This window comes from Porites lutea, chromosome 5 (genome assembly GCF_958299795.1).
Source record: "Porites lutea chromosome 5, jaPorLute2.1, whole genome shotgun sequence".
Taxonomy (NCBI): domain Eukaryota; kingdom Metazoa; phylum Cnidaria; class Anthozoa; order Scleractinia; family Poritidae; genus Porites; species Porites lutea.
Genome location: NC_133205.1, coordinates 5,767,326 through 5,787,328, shown reverse-complemented (window position 1 = coordinate 5,787,328; position 20,003 = coordinate 5,767,326). Strand labels below are relative to the sequence as shown.

Below are 20,003 nucleotides of genomic sequence, written 5' to 3'. Positions count from 1 at the left end.
TTTAAGTCTTCAGCACAGCCTTGTTCTTTCCCGACTAGGAAAAAAGAAAGCGATGGCATGCGCAAAAAAAAAGAGTTTTGTAAAGAGATTTGCGCTATAAGGAGCTTTTATCAAAATCCTAAAATAGGCATTGACGTTCAGTTAAGCGTTTACCCATCGGCCAAAGCCAAAATTTGTTTATAAAATGTAGGAGAAAACTGCTCTAAAAACATATGCTCCTAGCTACGTCGGGACTTTTCAGAGTTATTAAAGATTTCTGTGGATGACTCATTCATCTCAACAATTGCCTACCTTAAGATATTCCCTTCCTTAAAAGATCAGTCAAGCGCACAATGTAGGTAGTTAACTCGCCAGTGGTGGTCAAAATGTACACGTGGAAGGGTTAACCGACTGAAAAATATTTAAGGACCCCAAACATCTCGAATGAAAGTGAATTAAATTTTTTATCAAACACTGATTGGCTCAGTTTCCAAAATTAATTCAATAGATGTTGACGTAGTGTTAATTTTCAAGTAATTTTCACTTGCGTTTCTGTAGAATATTAAAAAGACTTTAGAGGGGCATTTTCTACATATGTTGAATAATCGAAAAGATTTATTGTGACACTGGAGTCGTTTCTGTGAACTTCTCTCTAAGAAATCAAAGTTATCTTTATACACATTCCTTATATCTATGAATTCTCTTAAAACACTTTGAAATCTGCAACTTAGACAACTTAAGTACTGTTTTCTGTGAATGAATGGACGATAAAAAAGAGAACTTTCCACCCATGATCGCTTGAAATCCTTGACCGAAAAGTGGTGACAGGGCAGGCTTTTGCAGTGTGCTTCTTCTTGCTATTAAAGGTTTTCAGTTTGCGTACCAGTCATTCTAACTGATTATTGTTTTCATTTTGGCCCCATAATAGCAAATAACGATATTAATTCCACCACTTCCATTTGATTAGGTGCTTGAAAATATATTGCAGGTGAGAAAACCGTCAAATATTAAGTCGTGCATAACTTGTTCAATTTATATGACATTTTCATATCTGTATTATCGCTTTGCCTAGAGGAAAGTCCACAAAATATACCTGGCTATAGGAAAAAACGTTCAATGGAAGCCTGATACGACGAACTGCAATATAACTAAGTCCTCGCAGCGAAACGAACGATGTCATGTCTCCCCCAGTAACAGTAAAATATGAGGGAAAAAAAGGCATCGAGGGAAGTTAGGAAACCTCGTTATTTCGAAGTTCCATTGCATAAAAGATTACGCAAGAAATTGACCGCTGGAGAAAAACTTCCCGTGGAACTTTCTTTGAAATTGAGTGGTTTGGGTGTGGGACTGACTGGATGTGTTGTGTCACGAAATTCTCTCGATTTACGGTCATACTCGATATGAATTTATAAATTCCTGGGAAAGAACTCTCCATATCTTCAATATTTCTCGTACTTGAAATGAGTACCAACCAAAGGCGCTAAAATAATACCTATCGGTATTGAAAAAAGTCAGCTAACGCGATTCTTAAGTTACCATAGCAACAATATAATCTGTAAAACACCCTTCGGTTTAGTTGACTGTGTATAACAACAGCAACAACAACAACAACAACAAAAAACAAAAAAAAACGAGAAGTTAAACCCTGTTTCTTCTTATTCAGCCGTAAAGCATGTAAAAAATTAAGAGGTAATCCATCAGGAATTTTTTTTATTTTAATTTTCAGTGGACAAAAACCTTGTACCAGAAATTTTGTTTAGTGTTATTACAGATGACAAATTACACCTTTAGTCCTTGAAAAATGTAAAAAAGAATGCAATATGTTTTAAATTATTCTGGTACTAGGTTTTTGTCCACTGAAAATTAAAATAAAAAAAAAATTTCCCGATGGATTCCGTCTTAAGCTGCAATTATTTAGGACATTATGAATTATTTTTTATAATCTCTCCTGGCTATTGTGTATCGCAAATACAGGTTGCCTGTAGAACTCAAAATGTCCAAATGGAATTAGTTTTCGTTTTCAATGTATTTGTACTCATCGCTTTTCCGGCCTGTTAATAGCGAAGCTCCACGTGCGCAAGACACACGTATACAAGATAGACTTTTCCAGTAAACATGAAATGTTATTTTTTCCTCCTTTAATTGTTAAAAGCTCCCGGATGGCGTAAAGGACAAGACAGATGTGACATGTAAGCAAAAATGGCCTACCATCGAGTTTAATATTAGCAGTGTCAACCCACACACCGACTGAATGCCGTTATGCTTTAAGTTTTCAGTTTTTAAAGTTATAGCGATAAAATAGAAAATAAATTAGCTATATTATAGTTTTTAACTAGAATAAGGTCTAGACCACTTAACTTGCAATATTGTTTCACCCCTCCAAGTTTTAATTTTACTGAATAGTAACCATTCAAGTTGATTAATATAGTTGCTAACCCATTGGCAACCCATTTTATAACGGATCGCGATCGGAAGGAACCTTTGCAATCGTGAGAAATGCTCGTTCATTAGCTAACACTCAATTATCCTTCTCAAAGATCGATGGAGTCCATAATAGACACTCCAAATCTATAAACACTTCTAAAGAAACACAGCCGTTTTTTTTTTTCATTTTCTTCTTAGTGTTCTTGAGGTTTTTAAATTGAAGGTTTTAGTTTTTTACTCACGAATTGATGGAAATAAAGGTAAAAAAATAACAGAGTATACGAACGAACTTGCCTTATATCACTGTAGAATGATCGCAGCCGCGTTCTTGCCCAAGAAAAGAGAAACGTGGAGCTGCCTTAGCTTTGTGGACCGAATAAAACTGGAATAAATCGGAATTGGCATTAAAAACACTGGAGGAGAACTGGCTGATCAATGTTGTTGACTTCGACTAAGAATACTACAGAAACAGCTAAGGAAGAGTTTGAATTAAACAAAAAAAGCAATTATATACTGCCACAATAACACTGAGTCACCCGAAGCAGGTATTAGCAAATATTGACGGCCTACTCAAAGAATCAAAGAACTTAAAAATATAACAATAAAATCATAATAAAAAATGATAATTATGAAGCTGTTGAAATAAATGCTTTACCTTTTACTAATATCGACTAAACCAGTACCGTGTTCTCGCGAGAAAGAACAGCTCTGTGCAAAAATCTTCTATGTGTTTATATTTGTTGGCGTCGGTTCTGATGCGGATTACAAATCTCACTGAGTACAATGATGAAGCACTTCCCTTTTAAGATAATTTCCTAGTTAGAATGTTTTTTTCCCACAAGGCCAGTTATGGGCTGTTTCGTCGCTTAAGATCCGGAAATTCTTGTTAACCGAAATGGCAATTTTCAGCGTAGGAAATATACTCCACGCTTTTCACCTGAAAATCCGGCTGTTTTAAGTTTTGTCTTCTTGAGAGTTTTGTCTTCTCTCTCTAAGCAAGAAAGAACGAGGTTGCTTTAAGGTACTGCGAACGACCTAAGACGTCTGAGAATCAGGCTACTTGAGAGTGTGTGCACCAAATTTGAAACATAGTGAAATAAGAAATCATCATAGTATAGCTGGTGTAATTTTAGAGCATTCTAGCTTTTTATTTCTTAATAGGCTTTACCGAGCGAGAAGAGGATTTGATACCCTGCAGGCAGACGCTGCAGGCCCCAAGCGCGGGTACTCCGGATTTCAAGTGACGGGGATGATCGAATGACTTTTTTAGCATTGAAATTTTCGATTCCGGGATTTTTTTGGGTAGGAAAAGTTGTCTACCATCTGAAGATTCGTCTGTAGTGCTCGCGTATCCCAGCCGCGTAATTCTCCGAATAAAGTGCAACCAAACTTGTTTTGTGGTTGCTCAGAAATTCGGCATGGGATTGTTTGGGCGGTTAATTTTGCATTTTTTTGGGTTTTGATTATTGCCCCCATTCGACCATTCCCGTCAATTAAAATCTGGAGTACCCCTCCAACCCCAATTGGGTTATTGCCAATAAATGATTCCATCGTGTGCGAGAGTTTCGTTACGTGATTCTCGAGTTTACAATGGAGCGTGCGTTTGTGAGTAGCTTGTGAATGGGTGCTGGTGCGCTTGGTCCGATATGCACCTTTTCGATAGAAAATGGGGCAGTTCAAGGAGAAATTGTCAACAGATGTTACTTTTTGCGCGCCTCAAAGCAGCTACCCTGCGAAAACATCCGTTTCTCCTCGCTCTTCTACGGATGTTTTCGCAGGCTACAAAGCAGCGTTACTTCTACACGCTGGGTACACCGATGAAGGGACAGTAATCCCGAAACGTCTGGATTTTCCAACATTTTAGCGCTAAGAACTCAAAGACAAATTTTAATTGTAATCGACGTAGCCAGAAGAGGTTAGCTTCCGGTCGTGACTGGTTGCTAGGCAGCGAAGGGTAGCGTATCATTTTACACAAAGGCCAGGTCACTAAGCTTTAGCAATGGCGGCAAAACAAGTAAAAGTTGTCGAACGATAAACCTGAATAATAATCGATTAAAAAAAGCCGATTTATGAGGAAAAACTTCTAAATGGATCCTCGAATCCAAGCTATTCTTGCACAGTACGAAGAGGAAGAGCAGAAGGAAGCATTAAAGTACAAACCTAAAACGCCAGAGCCACCGAAAAGTTTTGAACAATGGTTAGAGAGAAGACCGACAGGATTTCAGGAATGGCCTGACTCGGTGGAATTTGACAAGGATTTGAGCGTTTCAGTTGCTTCTGTAGGATTAGGAAGTTTAGATGATATCATTGAAGACCTTGGAAGTCATGCACGTATCCTTCTATTAGTTTGTTAACCCGAATCCTGAGCTTAGGTTTATGTTCAGCCTTTCTGTACAACATAAGTTAACTTAATAATATAAGGTTAGTTGCTGGAGACAAGAAATTTACTGCGTGCATAAGGAACATAAGGCGTTGTTGAAGAACCTTTAAATTATGGAATTACTCTTGTATATACTTGGGCTTGTTCGCCAATTGCAAACTTTCTATTATTATGGAAAATACAATACAAAACAACAGAACTAATGGCCGGCCACCTTGTTGTTTGTCCTTGTGGATACATTCACTTGTATATTAACCTCTATGCAATAGCCACCTCTCTAGAATGGTTATTATCTGAAAGGTGGCCACTGTGGAAGGGTTCAAGTGTATTTAAGGGGGGGGGGGGGGGAAGGGGAACAGCACAGGTACAATTTTAAATCTTACTTGTTATTGAGTTCTGTGATGTAGTGGCAAGAAAAGGCTCATACTAATCAGTGTTAAAGTTTGTTGCAGTTAATTTTTTATTTGAGTTGATTTTCATATTTCTTTTGTTTCAAATTCATTAGCATTTATTACCATACCCCAAAACAATGGAAAAAGAAAAAGTAAGTGAGATAAAAAAATGAACTACAGTGGAACCCCGCTATAACGAACCTCGCTATAACGAAGACCCCGTTATAAAGAACAACATTTGAAAGCCCGGCAGACTTACAGTAAAATATGTTGAAACGAACCCCGCTATAACGAACCCCGCTATAACGAAATCCCCGCTATAACGAAAGATTTTGACGGTCCCAACGCACAATTTACCTCGCTATAACGAATATTTTGTCGAGAGTTCGCCCTCTTAGACCACGAGCTTGTCACTTCCAAACAAATGTCAGAGGCTGAGGCGACAGAAGAAGCGCTTGATGTAGTCCGAACGGAGAAAGAAGAAAGCCAGGACGAAAATGAAGATTCTGAAAACGAAGATTGCTCGATAATGGAGCGTGAAAAGGTTACTGCTTCCGAGGCTAATGCCGCAGTACGACTCTTGCGCAACTTCGTTGTCAGCAGAGACAAGGCAGGTGCCCGGGAAAAAGAAATTCTCCGGTACCTTTCAATTATGGAGGACACATTTCTTGCCATTGATGTCGCAGGTCGAAAAAAGCAATCTACATTGAAAGATTTTTTTAAGTAAAACGATGAACGTTTTTTGGGTAGAGACAAATCGAGATGATTACTACAGGAAACGACATCGATGATTTCCCTCGGATGTTACTGTTACTTCTGAATTTTAAAGTTTTAAATTGAAAATGTTCTTGAATTTTATGTCTCGATTGACAACCGTTGTACTTATAGTTTACAATATAAAATGAATAAAAGTAATGATTTCTACGTGTAGTATTGAATTTTTGGTAATTTTAAATTACCCCGCTATAACGAATATTTCTGTTGTTGACCGGATAATTCGTTATAACGGGGTCTTCGCTATAACGAAGACCCCGGTATAACGAACATTTTTTTCGGTACCGTGACACTTCGTTATAGCGGGGTTCCACTGTACGACAGTTTTGTATGTAGAGGTGGGTACTGTAGCAGTGTCTATGGAAGGGGTACAGGGCAGGGGCGTAGCTGCCTGTACGCACGGTACGCACGTGCGTACCTGAAAAAGTCGTGCACAAAAAGGATATAGAATGAATAAATAATAAAAAATAAAAAGTTAATTCTAAAAAGGAAAGCAAAGTATCTAAATATGATTATTTTAAGAGCACAGTTTGCCTCAATTCATTCAACTCTGTTTGCTTCTTTGGAATGCACTTTTTTCTAAAACAACGGACTTTTTTTTCTCTCCACCCAAATGTCGGTTTCCAGAGAAACGGCTGAGTAATTCATTAATGGACGGAATCTTGAGTAACGTATACCTGTATATCTAGTGAAAAGATAGTCTCCTTCGCAGCGCGTTTTTCTTTACAACCCGTACGAACACAACCGTAAATTTCCTTTTGCGGCGTTGTTTGGAGGAAGTAAACACAGGGACCAATTCAATTACTTTTCTCAGTCTGAAGTTGGGTGCGGTCCCCAAGACTCCATAGGGATGGGTTCACCTATATACCTGCCATTTTAAGAGAGTTGAAATAAAAGTAAAAAAACGCGCATTCATTTTCATGATAGCTTGGGATGTTTACGTTGCCCTCGCCGTCGTCGTTCCTAAGGGGCCCTTATATCCATGAAAGTGACAGTTCCATTTTGGTTTTACTGCAAACTCGTATGATCAAATGGGGAAAAGTATCCGGACAATTGGACAAATTGTTTACAGTACAAAACATTGCGAATTTACAAAGCATCGGATTCAATTTAAATTTCGGATTCAAAATCTATAGAGACTTGACCAAATCGGCACCATTTCAATTCGGATTCACGCGCTGCATCTGCTTAAAAAAAGACGAAACGAACCCAGTAACGAAGTAAAGTAACGAATCCGGAAGAGTATGTGGCCTTATTGTATGACAGATGATTGACGTACATCAGTCATAAGTTGCTAATGTCATTTCATATTTTCAAAAAACTCTTAGGCTTACAACGTAACCACATCTTTGATGAAGGAAGTTTCTTTTTGGAGAGAGGGTGGCGGGGAGAAGTGCAAAACGATTTGGAGAATTGTGCGTACCTCTGAAAAAATCCTGGTTACGCCCCTGCAGGGGGTGTCTGTGGAGGGGGGGGGGGAGCTGGTCTCCACCTTATTCATAGGCCAAGCTAAGGCTTGCATGGCTGAGAAAAAAATAAATTTTTAGAGTGGGTCCACCCCTTTTAAATCAGGTTCTGCGTAAGTGTACCCTTCCACCTGCTTGAGAGATCTGCTTGATAGGGAAGGTACACTGTGGCTATGGTAGGAATGTGTAATTAAGTTAAAGGAATTTGTGAGTTCCTGGCAAATTTCTTTGAATATTCATACCATATTTACTCGAATAAGTGCTGCAGCGCTTATTTAATTTTTGTGTCTCCGGTGCGGCGCTTATTTGAGGGCAGCACTTTTTAAAAGGCTCATACCACAAAGACAAAACATTTTAATTGTACAATTTAGTTTACTTCATGAGTATTTTTTCATGGCTTACCGACTTGAAGTTAACCTTAGTTTTGGCTTTCGTAACAGCCCCATCAATACTTTTCTGCAGGTTTTCAACAACTCTTTACTTGATGTCAATGTCCTGACTGTTGCTGAAAGTTCACAAGATCTAACAAGTGATTAGAGTGTATTTTTATCATCTTATGGAAATACTCAAATAAGCGCTGCACCGGAGCTGTAGCCCTTATTCAAGGGCGGCGCTTATTAACTCTTCCACTCCATGTGCGGCGCTTGATCGAGGGCAGCACTTATTCGGGGGCAGCGCTTATTCGAGTAAATCGGTATATCCCTTTAGTAGGTCAGTGGAATTTCGGAGGGGGCAGGGAATCTCTTTGGCCAACATTTTTGGAAAGGAAAATCTGAAGCTAAGCTAAAATTTGCAGACTAGGGGGAAAACTCCAGTAAAATTTATAATAGTAATGTTACAGGCTGCCCTGATTTCAGCAGGTAGTTGCTTTCAAAGTTCTAGTGTGAATGTTTGAGTAGTTCTTCTGTTTTCCTTGATAACAAGTTATTGCTAGCCTTGGGAATTGGCTTGATTGATGAAGTGAACGATGACATACAGGAACTTGAAAAAAAGCTTCAAGTTTACTCAAGTCAGGTTTTAACTGACAAAGAAAGACCACAAACTACTGTGCAAACTCTTAGTCCAGCAAATATTAAAGGTGAGTTTTTTGATTTATGCCTTTCAGTGACATTCATATAACATAATTATATAATTCACAGACTTGCCACAGGCTGACCTCATGAGTCTCACGGTAAAATATCTGTAAACTAAGTAAAATGGGTGGAGCAAACGTTTTAGGTCACAAAGCGGCTAAGCAAATAATAAGGTTGCAAAGAGTCCATGCAGTATTAAAAAATAGAATGACGGACTTTTTCACAAGTCTTATTATTGGAGTGCACTTTAGTTTGAAGAAGTAGTGAATGTGCATGAAAGGATGTTGTAAATCCATCTACATGTTCATTATCATACATTCATAAACAATGATTCCTTTTTCTTTTTCGAAGAAGAAAAAAACTGGTTTTATTCTATGTTGAAGTGGTTGCCTTGTACATGTAGTGTGTTGACTTTGTGACAAAAAAGTATGAAGTCTCCTGTAGTTAAAATACATATATGTATATTATATCCATTTTAATTATTGAAACAGAAAGCTGAATTTAGTTTATCATGAATGCAAATTTGTGTTGCTGTATCTTAAACAGCCATAAGCACAGAGATCCCAGCAGAAATTATCAACAAGAAAGAGAAATCTGTTCAGAAGGTAAGGTGAATAAGGTTGTCATTCATGTGCATGCATAATCATCATTATAGCTTATCATATTCAGGGATTCTGATTTTATGTGACAGTGTAATGTTGCACTATTTATCTCAAATTGTATCCAGGTATATAGTCCACAAGAAATTTATCATTTATTTAAAATATTTGTAAAATAATATGCTAATTTCATGTTATTTGGAAATATCATGAAGAGACAGAGCTCCTGAAATTTCTGCAATTGCTGTGAAACTACAGCAAGGACTAGCTGTTAATTCTGAGCAAAATAATACTTTGTAGAAATGACATAATTTGCTGCATGTGCATGGCATGCATCCAACAGGCTGGGAGATGGGGAGGAAGAAAAAAAGGGAGGGGGATTGGGGATAGCTGGTAAGGGACTCTTGCCATAAGAACCCCTTTTGATGTTCACTTTTGTGGCTGTTGGTGTCCGCAAATTTCTGTTTGGCTGTTGAGAGTTAACTAGTATTGATGCTTATATAAGTAAGAAACAACCATGATGAAGGCATCGAAGGAAACTTGTCTTACTGGCATAAACTTTGGAGGGTCAAGAAATTTCACCCATGCCTGGAAATGCTCCCTATCTGTGAATGATCATGTACTGACAGTTCACGTTTATCAGATAAGTTGGGAAATTGGTGGGCGGAATTCAAAAACACCAGCTCACATAGCAAGCGCAGTCCCTCTCCCGCTTCCCCTCCATGCTTTTCTTCCCCTTGCCCTGCCAGCCTTTTTGGATTTCATTTTGCATTTCCAACTCAGTTGACTCCAATGTGAACATGTTACAGTGTAAATTATTAATGTTAAGCAAAAGTAATGTGACTGCTCTGTTAGCTCAATTTTTCTTTATTTAGTATGGTCTTGGGGATGAACAAGCCAGTAGAATGAAGAGTGTTCAGGTAAATATTCTTTAAATTTTCTTGGCCGAATTAACCACATAGTGATCACAAAACCTGTACATTTAGGGGGTACTTCTATAAAATAGTTTTGGATAGGTGTGTGCTGTCCCCAGGTATTAAACCCTGATGCTAATGAAAATTGATATCCTTTATTTAGCCTCAAACCTGAAAAATGACACCCTATTCAAAAGGGGAGGGGAATGAGAATTTAATAGCCAGACACGAACCTTCATTAAATCGTTTTTTATAATACTCTAAGGGATAGCTCAGTTTTAACAGATAGCTGGGCATTAACGCACTTGAAATTTAGCTGATACAATTTAGGTACCCTATACGGGGAACACACCAGGAACACAATGCCAAAATGGGCAAAAATGATCCCCTATTGAGTTAAGGATCAAGACCCTTAAAAACTACTGTATACCCTAGTTATCCGGTGGTACATACCTATCTAGCCCTTATACAAAATTCTTGCCTTGTAGCATGGACATCCTGCTCTAATAGACACCCTGATAATACGGACAGCAGCTAAATTCAAGGCAAAAATAAATTATAGATGTTTGACTGAAATTTAGTTGAGCCTCTCCTTAACGGTCACCTTGGGGGCAGAAGAAATGGCTGTTGTAGAGAGGTGGCCGTTGTAAGACTCAATGTATGGACTGTCCGCCAAAAAAAGTGGCTGTAGTAGAGAGGTGGCTGTTGTGGAAAGGTGGCTGTTGGTGGAGGTTTGACTGTACATTGTAAAATCCCCCTATTACAGGTTCCCGCTAATGAGGAGATGACTGACTCAAGGACCCTACAGTGTCTGCTATACAGGGAGTTGACTGCATGGAAGAACCCCCCCCCCCCCCCCCCCCCCCTCTGGGCTGTACATGTACCTAAAAGCAAGGTTAATGATAACAAATGTTATTTATCTTCTTTACAGTATACCTCCTATCCTGGATTCTTTCCAAATGAAGTTACTCCATTACCAGGACAGCTTGAAGCTCCTCAGTTGCTAAACAGAGTAACCAAAGCTCAGTGTTTTCCTGTGAGTGGATGGGTAGCATAGTTGATCTGTTTTAAGTTTAGTGGATAGGGTTGGCCAGGGGTTGTCAGCAAAGTTTTGTATGTTGTGTATTGTATAGGGTGAAGGACGATTCACATCAAAGTCTAATTCTGAATGTCCTGTAGTAGTACATGTACATGCCAATGATGATGATCTGTAATATTAGATATTTTTTTCTACATGTCCCCATCAATTGAAACAGCCTGTGTACATGTAGCTGTTGTTTTTGTCTGGTGAGCATGAAAATGCGCAGCCGTGAAGCATGCACCCAGGAGTGTAGCATCCATATATGCACATATGCCCATGCGTGCATGTACAGACTACAGCTGAAATATGGGAAAAAATATACTGATACATTTTTCGCACTATATTGGTGTCTTCGTGTTAGTATTATTAATTATTAAAAAAATTTTGTTATTCCATAATACAAGTGGCATCACCGGCCTCTTTTGTAAACACTGTACCTTACCTAGACTTAGAGGTGGGTAAAATAAACAACTAACTACTGCATTTTCATGCGCATTATTTTGCTGAAATGTCTTGTAGAAAATGCTGGAAATGGAATTTCTGAGATCCTAAATTCAAGAATTTTCTGGGGAGAATTCCCCCACCCAGACCCCCCTAGGTTGAGCCATCTTCGGCACTACAGCTTTTCTTCCCTGTGTGTGTACACCTTTGGCACCACCCATTGCCTTGCAGCACTGCCTGCCACTCGCCTCTGCTCCTCTTTGCCTACATGCATTATGTAATTTTTTTTGTTTCAAAATCTAGTCCATCGTGCTCATGCCGACCTCATTATTCAACTGTTTCTATGTTGTGTTTTTAACTGCTACTTAACATGTGTTTCAAGTTAATACTTTTTGACGAAATAAATTAAGGTTGTTTATATTTTTTCCTGGTGTCTAGTCAACTTTTCGTAAACGATGGAAGAAGCTATTCTTATCAGAAGGATCTGTGATTTTGCTGCAGGTAAATGTTTTAATGAAATATGAGCACCTACGTATTTTGAACTAGCTTATTGACTCACTTTACAATACGTGGGTAAATAAACGATTGTATTGTATTTTATGGGCTGACCACCATGCCAAGAAATGCTCATATAGGGGCTACAAATTGTGAGTCTACCAGCGGGCGAAGCTCGCAGGCATTGTTGGTTTTCAGTCACTTGTAAAGTGTAGATTGCACGTACGCTTAAGTCAACCTTCTCACATTACACGTACATTGAATATGCCAACCCGTTAAATAGTGGCTGTTCAAGCCAGAAGCTCTTTTATTTTATTAAAACAGGTTGGCAGATTTTGACCGTTTGTCCACCGATAAACTTTCCCTTTGTACATGTTCATTGTATCAGTACTAGATCTTGATCAGCCATGACATTTTTACGTTGCCTTCAGCCTACATTAATTTCATGAACGTTTAATGATCATTTGTAGGATACTTTCTGGTGGTTCTTTCTGGAAAGATTTCAGGTCAGTTGACTGAAAGTTACAGCTTTACTTAACATAATGTCTTTAACGCAACAACAAGAAAACAGTACCTAAAAGAGAAAGTAAAATTTGCCATCGTTTTAATTCACGTCCTCTATAAAACGAGGCTTCACGAGCTTAAAACTGCAATGCATGTGTAGAATATTTTGTTGTTAAAGCTCTCGTTGCGTTGTGTTAGCTCAGAAGGTTGTTACTGGTTATAGCCCGGCCCCCTCAGTCTGACCAGTCCGTGTTGTTTCTTCATCTGTTAATTGTAGAGACGGGAAAGTGGAGCGTCTAAGCAATGTTTTGAATACAACTCATTGCGATGTACCAGCTCCTGGTTAGACTGCGAGTAATCTCTCTTTTTCTTTCCTTACACCTTCAGTCATGCGCATGGTCATTTGCGTTTCTTGCGTGTTTCGCTCAACGGAATAAGAAAAAACAGGGAGACTGCTTGTAAAATAGCTCCTGGTACAGGGGGTATTTACCATTTACACAGGAAAACCGGAAATACTGATTGGAAAATCAAATGAATCGCGCCTTTCTGACACATTCAAACAAACATGCGAGCGTATGAAACCCTCTTACATGGCATATTTGACATTTGACATTTTGACTCGAAAAAAGATTTCTCTGGAAAGTCCGTTGTGGCATTTTTATTATTTTAACTTGAAACCTGTAAACTCCTTTCGAATCGCGCTTCTCCAAGTTACTTCTGTCCTTGGTTGTAATTTTTCTATTCTGTTTCAGCCTGATTGTAAGAAGGCCCAAAACGGATTGTTTAGCAGAATAGCGGACAGTTTCGTCTCCTTATTTTTTAGCGTTAGTCCAGATTTCAAAGACAGGTTTTTTCAGGTATGATTTTAACTTTTACAAACTTTTGTATACTGCAAGTACATGTAAAATGCTTTCTGACCTAAGGTCAAAATTTTTAAAGTTCTGACAAATTGGCTGTAGACTGTTCACAGTCCCCTATTTTTCCGTGAGATCATGGTTGTGATATAGCGCGTCTTACTGTTAATGGCGGCCATCTTGATTTTCAAATAACCAAGGGGGTGGATGTCGGATATTATACATGTAGCTCTATCGTCCTCCAACTGGGCCCCTAAGTAGTTTTGACACTCATCCAAGATGGCAACCCGTAACGCATAGCGATCGATCTTGAGGATCTTATGGGAAAATAGGGGACTGTGAACAGTCTAAATTGGCTGTAGTGAACCCTTTTTTAACCGATTAGTCTCTTAGATAAAGTTTCTAATTATTTTTTTCCTTATATTGTAGCCTGGGAAAACAACCGACATTTCACGACGCCACCACTAGTTTCCCCGTAAAGATGGGCTAACTGAGGAACCAGCGCAAATATTTCATACTAATGATGTGACGCTACCCAGATCTGGGTGTTGCTTCTGATTGGTGGTGCTGTGAGTGAAATTTGCCTCAACCAATCAGGAGCACTACCCACAACCCGTTCCTCAGACGTCATTTTTCGGGATAACCAGGAGTGGCTTCGTGAAATGTTGGCTGTTAGCTGTTAGTTGTTTACCATTTAAATAGGCAACCTAGTCGGTCCATGGCTTGGGCAAATGGTCAGAAAAAATTTCATTGTGGAGTCGCATTTACTATTAATTGAACAGATCAGTTACATTCACCAAAAAACGACCGCGAAGGCCTGAAACTGGTATCAAAGATGGCTTTGAAGAAATGGAACACGAATTTCCGTTTGGAATAATCCTTCTGGAAAAACAGGACTACCTTTTCAGATGTTCTGTTGCTCCCAGAAATTGTCCACTGGAATGACTCAAAAAGTCATGTTCCATTTACTTTCCAACTGGATTTTTCAGAAACATTTGTGAATGGTCAACAACCGTTTTCTCAAGCTACTAATATTGTTGTTTTTGGTATTTATTTAGTTCTTCGCTGATTGTCTTGCACAAGCCGTTTATGCTGCATACTGTGAAGTGTTTCCACGTTCTTATCAACTGTTTGATGATGACTTCAAGAATTTCCTTCTTAACACCATCTCTGAATGGGTAACAGGTAAACACAACTACAGAAAGCAAGTATTTAACCCCTGCATGTACCTAGAGTTAAGAAAGGGAGGGAAAAAACAGAAGGGAAAGAAACAGTAGGAAGTTGAAGCAACCACGTCGACGATGTTGCTCCATGTAGAAAATCAGAATTCGGGAATTTTTACTTGTAGAATCAAGATTATTGGGTCTTGGAATGGCTTTATGGTCGTTTTGATCCAAAGTCTTTTCGATCCATCGTCATAGTCGATTCAGTCCTCGTAGAAAGTCGGTTCGATTCAACCAACTAATTACCTTACTAAACAAGTCCCAATTTAATCTTTCCCAACATCAACCATCCAACAAGTGTGTTTCTATACTTCTATACAATGTGACAGCCGTTTTGAACATATTTGCAATATTAGTACCCAGCTCTTAAGATTGTCGCTGTTTTCACTGTCATCGCTGTTTTCGCTGTTATCACTGTCACTAACTGTTGTCACTGTTGTCGCTGTTGTCACTGTTGTCCCTGTTGTCACTGTTGTCATTGTTCTCACTGTTGTCACTGTTGTCCCTGTTGTCGCTAATGTCGCTGTTGTTACTGCTGTCGCTGTTCTCACTGTTGTCATTGTTTTCGCTGTTGTCATTGTTGTCACTGTTGTCACTGTTGTCAATGTTGTCGCTGTTGTCACTGTCTTCACTATCATCGCTATTGTCGCTATTGTCGCTGTTGTCGTTGTCACTAATGTGGCCGTTGTCACTGTTGTCGCTGTTGTCACTAGTTTCGTTGTTGTCACTGTTTTCAGTGTTGTGGCTGTTGTCACTGTTACAGCTGTTGTTGCTGTTATCACTGTTGTAACTGACGGTTGTCGCTGTTACTGCTGTTGTCACTGTTGTCTCTGTTGTCGCTATTGTCGCTGTTGTTGATGTTTTCACGGTCATCATTGTTGTCGCTGTTATCGCTGTTGTCACTGTTGTCACTATTTTCGCTAGTGTCACCGTTGTCGCTGTTGTCACTGTTGTCACGGTAGATGCTGTTATCACTGTTGTCGCTGGTCGCTGTTATCACTGTTGTCGCTGCTGTCACTGTTGTCATTGACACTGTTGTCGCCAATGTCACTGTTGTCGCTGTTGTCGCTGTTGTCACTGTTGTCGATATTGTCACTGTTGTCATTTTCACTGTTGTCACTGTTGTCGCTGTTGTCGTTGTCACTGTTGTCGTTGTCACCATTGTCGCTGTTGTCACTGTTCTTACTGTTGTCGCTGTTGTCGTTGTCACCGTTGTCACCGTTAACACCGTTGTTGCTGTTGTCGCTGTTGTCACTGTTGTTGTGTTGTCGTTGTTGTCACTTTTGTCACTGTTGTAGCTGTTGTCTCGGTTGTCGTTGTTACTGTTGTCGCTGTTGTCCTTGTCGCTGCTGTCACTGTTGTCGCTGTTTTTGCTGTTGTCGTTGTCACCATTGTCGCTGTTGTGGTTTTCACTGTTGTCAGTGTTGTCGTCGTCACTATTGTCGCTGTTGTCACTGTTGTTGCTGTTTTCACTGTTGTCACTGTTGTCGCTGTTGTCGTTGTCGCTGTTGTCACTGTTGTCGCAATTTTCGCTGTTTTCGTTGTCACCGTTGTCGTTCTTGTCACCATTGTTACTGTTGTTGCTGTTCTTGCAGTTGTCACTGTTGTCACGGTAGATCCTGTTATCACTGTTGTCGCTGGTCGCTGTTATCACTGTTGTCCCTGCTGTCACTGTTGTCATTGACACTGTTGTTGCCATTGTCACTGTTGTCACTAATGTAGCTGTTTTCACTGTTGTCACTGTTGTCACTATTGTCACTGTTGTCGTTTTCACTGTTGTCGCTGTTGTCACTGTTGTTGCAGTTTTTGTTGTCACTGTTGTCGCTGTTGTCACTGTTGTCACCGTTGTCGTTGTCACTGTTGTTGCCGTTCTTGTTGTTGTCACTGTTTTGATGTCACTGTTGTCACTGTTGTCACCATTATCGATGTTGTTATTGTCACTGTAGTCGTTGTCACTGTTGTCGGTGTTGTCGTTGTCACTATTGTCGCTATTGTCATTGTCACCGTTGTCGCTGTTGTCACTGTTGTCACTATCGTCACTGTTGTCGATGTTGTTATTGTCACTGTAGTCGTTGTCACTGTTGTCGGTGTTGTCGTTGTCACTGTTGTCGCTGTTGTCACTGTTGTCGCTGCTGTCATTGTCACCGTTGTAGGTGTTGTCTCTGTTAATGCCGTTGTTGTTGCTGTTGTCGTTGTCACCATTTTCGCTGTCACCGTTGTCACCGTTGTCGCTGTTGTCGCTGTTGTCATCGTTGTCATCGTTGTCGCTGTTGTCACCTTTGTCGTAGTCACTGTTGTCGCTGTTGTCGTTGTCACTGTTGTCACTGTTGTCGGTGTTGTCACTGTTGTCACAGTAGTCGCTGTTGTCGTGGTCACCGTTGTTGCTGTTTTCACCCTTGTCACTATTGTCGCTGTTTTCACTGTTGTCACCGTTATCGTTGTCACTGTTGTAGATGTTGGCACTTGTTGCTGTTGTCGCTGTTGTCATCGTTGTCACTGTTGTCACTGTTGTCACCGTTGTCACTGTTGTCATCTTTTCACCAATGTCACCGTTGTCACTGTTGTCACCAATGTCACCGTTGTCACTGTTGTCACTGTTGTCACCATTGTCACTGTTGTCACTGTTGTCACCATTGTTACTGTTGTCACTGTTGTTACCGTTGTCACCGTTGTCATCGTTGTCACCGTAATCACCATTGTCATCGTTGTTACTAACTGTTGTCACTGTGACACCGTTGTCACCATTGTCACCGTTGTCACCGTTGTCACTGTTGTCACTGTTGTCACTGTTGTCACTTGTCACTGTTGTCACTTGTCACTGTTGTCACTTGTCACTGTTTTCACCGTTGCCATCGTTGTCACTGTTGTCACTGTTGTCACCGTTGTCACTATTGGCAACAATGTCGCTGATGTCGCTGTTGTCACCGTTGTCACTTTTGTCACTGTTGTCACTGTTGTCACCCTTGTCACAGTTGTCATCGTTGTCATCGTTGTCACCGTTGTCATCGTTGTCACCGTTGTCACCGTTTTCATCATTGTCACCATTGTCACTGTTGTCACTATTGGCAACAATGTCGCTGATGTCACTGTTGTCACCGTTGTCACTTTTGTCACTGTTGTCACCGTTGTCACTGTTGTCACCGTTGTCACTGTTGTCATCGTTGTCACCGTTGTCACTGTTTTCACTGTTGTCACCGTTGTCACTGTTGTCACTGTTGTCACCCTTGTCACCGTTGTCACCCTTGTCACCATTGTCACTGTTGTCATCATTGTCACCATTGTCACCGTTGTCACTGTTGTCACCGTTGTCACTGTTGTCCCCATTGTCACCGTTGTCACTGTTGTCACCCTTTTCACTGATGTCACTATTGTTCCCCTTGTCACCGTTGTCACCGATGTCACTGTTGTCACTGTTGTCACTGTTGTCACCGTTGTCACCGTTGTCACTGTTGTCATCGTTGGCACCGGTGTCACTGTTTTCACTGTTGTCACCATTGTCACGGTTGTCATCGTTGTCACCATTGTCACTGTTGTCACTGTTGTCGCTGTTGTCACCCTTGTCACTGTTGTCACTTGTTACCGTTGTCACCATTGTCACTGTTGTCATCGTTGTCACCATTGTCACTGTTGTCACTGTTGTAACCCTTGTCACTGTTGTCACTGTTTTTACCGTTGTCACCGTTTCCATCGTTGTCACTGTTGTCACCGTTGTCACTGTTTGCAACAATGTCGCTGTTGTCACTGTTGTCACCGTTTTCATCGTTGTCACTATTGTCACCGTTGTCATCGTTGTCACCGTAATCACCGTTGTCATCGTTGTCACTGTTGTCGTTGTTGTCACCGTTGTCACCGTTTTCATCGTTGTCACCATTGTCACCGTTGTCACCGTTTTCATCGTTGTCACCGTTGTCACCGTTGTTACTGTTGTCACTGTTGTCACTGTTGTCATCGTTGTCACCGTTGTTACTGTTGTCACCGTTGTCATCGTTGTCACCGTTGTTACCGTTGTCATCGTTGTCACCGTTGTCACCGTTGTCGCCGTTTTCATCTTTGTAACCATTTTCACTGTTGTCCCTGTTGTCACCGTTGTCACTCTTGTCACTGTTGTCACTGTTGTCATCGTTGTCACCGTTGTCACCATTGTCACTGTTGTCACTGTTGTCACCGTTGTCACTGTTGTCGTCGTTGTCACATTGTCACTGTTGTCACCCTTGTCACCATAGCTACTCTTGTCACTGTTGTCACTCTTTTCACTGATGTCACTATTGTTCCCGTTTTCACCGTTGTCACCGTTGTCATCGTCACCGTTGTCACCGTTGTCACCGATGTCACTGTTCTCACTGTTGTCACTGTTCTCACAGTTGTCACTGTTCTCACTGTTGTCATCGTTGTCACCGTTGTCACTGTTTTCACTGTTGTCACCATTGTCACTGTTTTCATCGTTGTCACCATTGTCACTGTTGTCACTGTTGTCACCCTTGTCACTGTTGTCACTGTTGTTACCGTTGTCACCGTTGTCACCATGGTCACTGTTGTCATCGTTGTCACCATTGTCATTGTTGTCACTGTTGTCACCCTTGTCACTGTTGTCACTCTTGTTACCGTTGTCACCGTTTCCATCGTTGTCACTGTTGTCATCGTTGTCACCGTTGACACTGTTTGCAATAATGTCGCTGTTTTCACTGTTGTCACCGTTTTTATCGTTTTCACGGTTGTCACGGTTGTCACTGTTGTCGCTGTCGTCACCGATGTCACCATTGTCACTGTTGTAACCATTTTTATTGTTGTCACCGTTGTCACCGTTGTCACTGTTGTCATCGTTGTCACCGTTGTCACAGTTGTCACCGTTGTCACCGTTGTTATCGCTGTCACCATAATCACCGTTGTCATCGTTGTCACTGTTTTCACCGTTTTCACCGTTGTCACTGTTGTCACCGATGTCACCGTTGTCCCTGTTGTCACTTGCCACTGATGTCACTGTTGCCATCATTGTCACTGTTGTCACTGCTGTCACTGTTTTTACCGTTGTCATCGTTGTCACCGTTGTCACCGTTGTCACTGTTGTCACCCTTGTCACTGTTGTCACTGTTGTTGACGTTGTCACCGTTGTCACTGTTGTCACTGTTGTCGCTGTTGTCACTGTTTTCACTGTTGTCACCGTTGTCACCATTGTCACCATTGTCACTGTTTGCAACAATGTCACTGTTTTCTCTGTTGTCACCCTTGTCACCGTTGTCACCATTTTCATCGTTGTCACTGTTGTCACTGTTGTCACCGTTGTCATCGTTGTCACCGTTGTCACCATTGTTACTGTTGTCACTGTTGCAACCGTTGTCACCGTTGTCACTGTTTTTACCGTTTTCATCGTTGTCACTGTTGTCACCGTTGTCACTGTTGTCATCGT

The 20,003-nt window shown here is 40.6% G+C and overlaps 1 protein-coding gene across 1 annotated transcript in view; it reads left to right on the top strand.

Moving 5' to 3' along the window:
• Positions 1–4,405: 4,405 nt before the first annotated feature.
• Positions 4,406–20,003, top strand: part of LOC140937612 (protein FAM227B-like) — a 41,296-nt gene continuing 25,698 nt past the window's right edge. Inside the window, exons 1-9 of the mRNA XM_073387161.1 lie at positions 4,406–4,734; positions 8,350–8,493; positions 9,035–9,093; positions 9,963–10,007; positions 10,933–11,037; positions 11,962–12,024; positions 12,489–12,524; positions 13,275–13,379; positions 14,435–14,561. Coding sequence (XP_073243262.1) covers positions 4,491–4,734; positions 8,350–8,493; positions 9,035–9,093; positions 9,963–10,007; positions 10,933–11,037; positions 11,962–12,024; positions 12,489–12,524; positions 13,275–13,379; positions 14,435–14,561 — 928 coding nt within the window. The 5' untranslated portion in view covers positions 4,406–4,490. The remainder of the gene's footprint in view (positions 4,735–8,349; positions 8,494–9,034; positions 9,094–9,962; positions 10,008–10,932; positions 11,038–11,961; positions 12,025–12,488; positions 12,525–13,274; positions 13,380–14,434; positions 14,562–20,003) is intronic.